The sequence below is a fragment of the Pundamilia nyererei genome, unplaced genomic scaffold (genome assembly GCF_000239375.1).
Source record: "Pundamilia nyererei isolate P.nyererei 1_Seehausen unplaced genomic scaffold, PunNye1.0 scaffold00060, whole genome shotgun sequence".
In the NCBI taxonomy this organism is placed as follows: Eukaryota; Metazoa; Chordata; class Actinopteri; order Cichliformes; family Cichlidae; genus Pundamilia; species Pundamilia nyererei.
Window position 1 is genome coordinate 1,130,819 of NW_005187461.1, and position 1,805 is coordinate 1,132,623.

Genomic DNA, 1,805 nt, shown 5'->3' on the forward strand with positions numbered 1-1,805 from the left:
GGAAGTTGTTTTGCCAACGGCAAACATTTTGGACCTTGCGCTGTGCAACAGACACTGAAGCACACGGCCAGTAACGTACTCTGAGTGTGAATCATACCATGAACCTGAATGTTCTTTTCTTCTGTTAGTCTTTCATTTTTAACAGATCATTTTTCTCTCAATGTGAACATGAGCAAAAAATTCCTCGCCTATGCATTCAGCAACGGGCCATTTATAGCAGTACAGCAAATGTGACTGTCTTCTTTCTCATTGAAAAGAAGTGAAAGAGGAGGGAGGAGCTTCTAGCACTGCAGTCTCCTTTAGGGTTCTCAGTCTTGGGTCTGTTCTCAGTCTTTCCTATTCTTACTCTGTGTTGTCGTATATGCCTTAATCTCAGTCCATCCTTGCTTCGTTCTAACAGTTCTCTCTCTCTGTCTCTCTTTCAGTTGCCTGCATGATGCCACCACGGGTTTAGACCCTCCCTAATCCTGTTGTGGTGACACAGAGGATCTTCCTCAGTTCCCCAAACACCCCAGCACTGCAAATGTGGCTCCTTACCTCATGCAGCTCATTCTCTGCAGCTATCAGCCAGTGATCAGTCCTCTTATTCAGGCTTGCCTTTGCTAGACTGGCTTCAGAACAGGATTACCCTCTGATTTGATGTTGAAGTCTGGTACACAGACTCAGTCTGCTGCGGACCTCTTACCTCATGACGCTCTGTTGGTTGGGGGACCAAAAAAAGAAAAACAGCACTGCACCTTTTCTTTCTTCTGTTTTCCTACGGTAGCAGGGAAACTTTTTCAGATCTGTAAATCAGAAAAACTGATGTTTATTGAGACTGAAAAGTTTTTCAGAGGGCACTGTCTGCAGACTCTCTCTGTATTTGCTATCTGGTCTGAGCTGTCCACTCTCCAATCGAAGCACAGTGCTCTGTGAATGCTGCCATGCCCATCATCAGCAATGCCAACCATGACTTCAGCAATCTGTCCGTCAGTGATGACAGCAGTCTCGACCACATATTCACTGAGATCCCAGAGACTGAGACTATCAAGGTATGAACACCATTGCTGGTAAATTTAACGGTTAGGGAAGTTTCATATTAAACAAGTTCTCAAATCGTATAATAATGATCACCGTTTCATTCTTCGTGCTATAGGGTGTGTACTACCAAAGAGCTCAGTTCATCCGTCGGCCAGAGGACCTCTTGTCCATCGACCATGCTTCCTTGGCAGTGATCAATGTCGGGGGAAACCGCTACACCTTCCCCTGGAGCACACTGGAGCAATTTCCCCTCACACGACTTGGCCGCCTCTGTGGCTGCAGGTCACCTGAGGACATCGCCAGCATCTGTGACGACTACGATGAAGCCCGCAAGGAGTTCTTCTTCGACCGCTCACCATCCGCCTTTAGGGTTATCCTCAACTTCTTGGCTGCAGGGAAACTCCGACTGCTACGAGAGATGTGCATCCTCTCCCTGCACGATGAGCTGACCTACTGGGGCGTGGAGATGGCGTACATGGAGCGCTGCTGCAAGAGGAAGATGTACACACGCATCGAGGAAGTGCACGAGAAAGAGAGGCGTCGGCAGGAGCGCAGGCAGAAAAACGCCATGCAGCGGGAGACAGTGGAGGAAACACAATACACAAAAGTGATGAACTGGCTAAGAGATATGGTAGAAAACCCACAGTCAGGCTTACCTGGGAAGATCTTTGCCTGCCTGTCGGTGATCATGGTTGCCGTGACTGTTGTCAGTTTATGTATCAGCACGATGCCAGACCTCAGAGAGGAAGAGGACAGGGTGAGTGGCCAACAGTGCTGATTGTGAC

At 48.3% G+C, this 1,805-nt stretch overlaps 1 protein-coding gene across 1 annotated transcript in view; it reads left to right on the forward strand.

The window, feature by feature from the left end:
- Positions 1–905: 905 nt before the first annotated feature.
- The window catches only part of kcng4a (potassium voltage-gated channel, subfamily G, member 4a), a 20,333-nt gene continuing 19,433 nt past the window's right edge, over positions 906–1,805 (forward strand). Inside the window, exons 1-2 of the mRNA XM_005734757.2 lie at positions 906–1,031; positions 1,136–1,777. Coding sequence (XP_005734814.1) covers positions 924–1,031; positions 1,136–1,777 — 750 coding nt within the window. The 5' untranslated portion in view covers positions 906–923. The remainder of the gene's footprint in view (positions 1,032–1,135; positions 1,778–1,805) is intronic.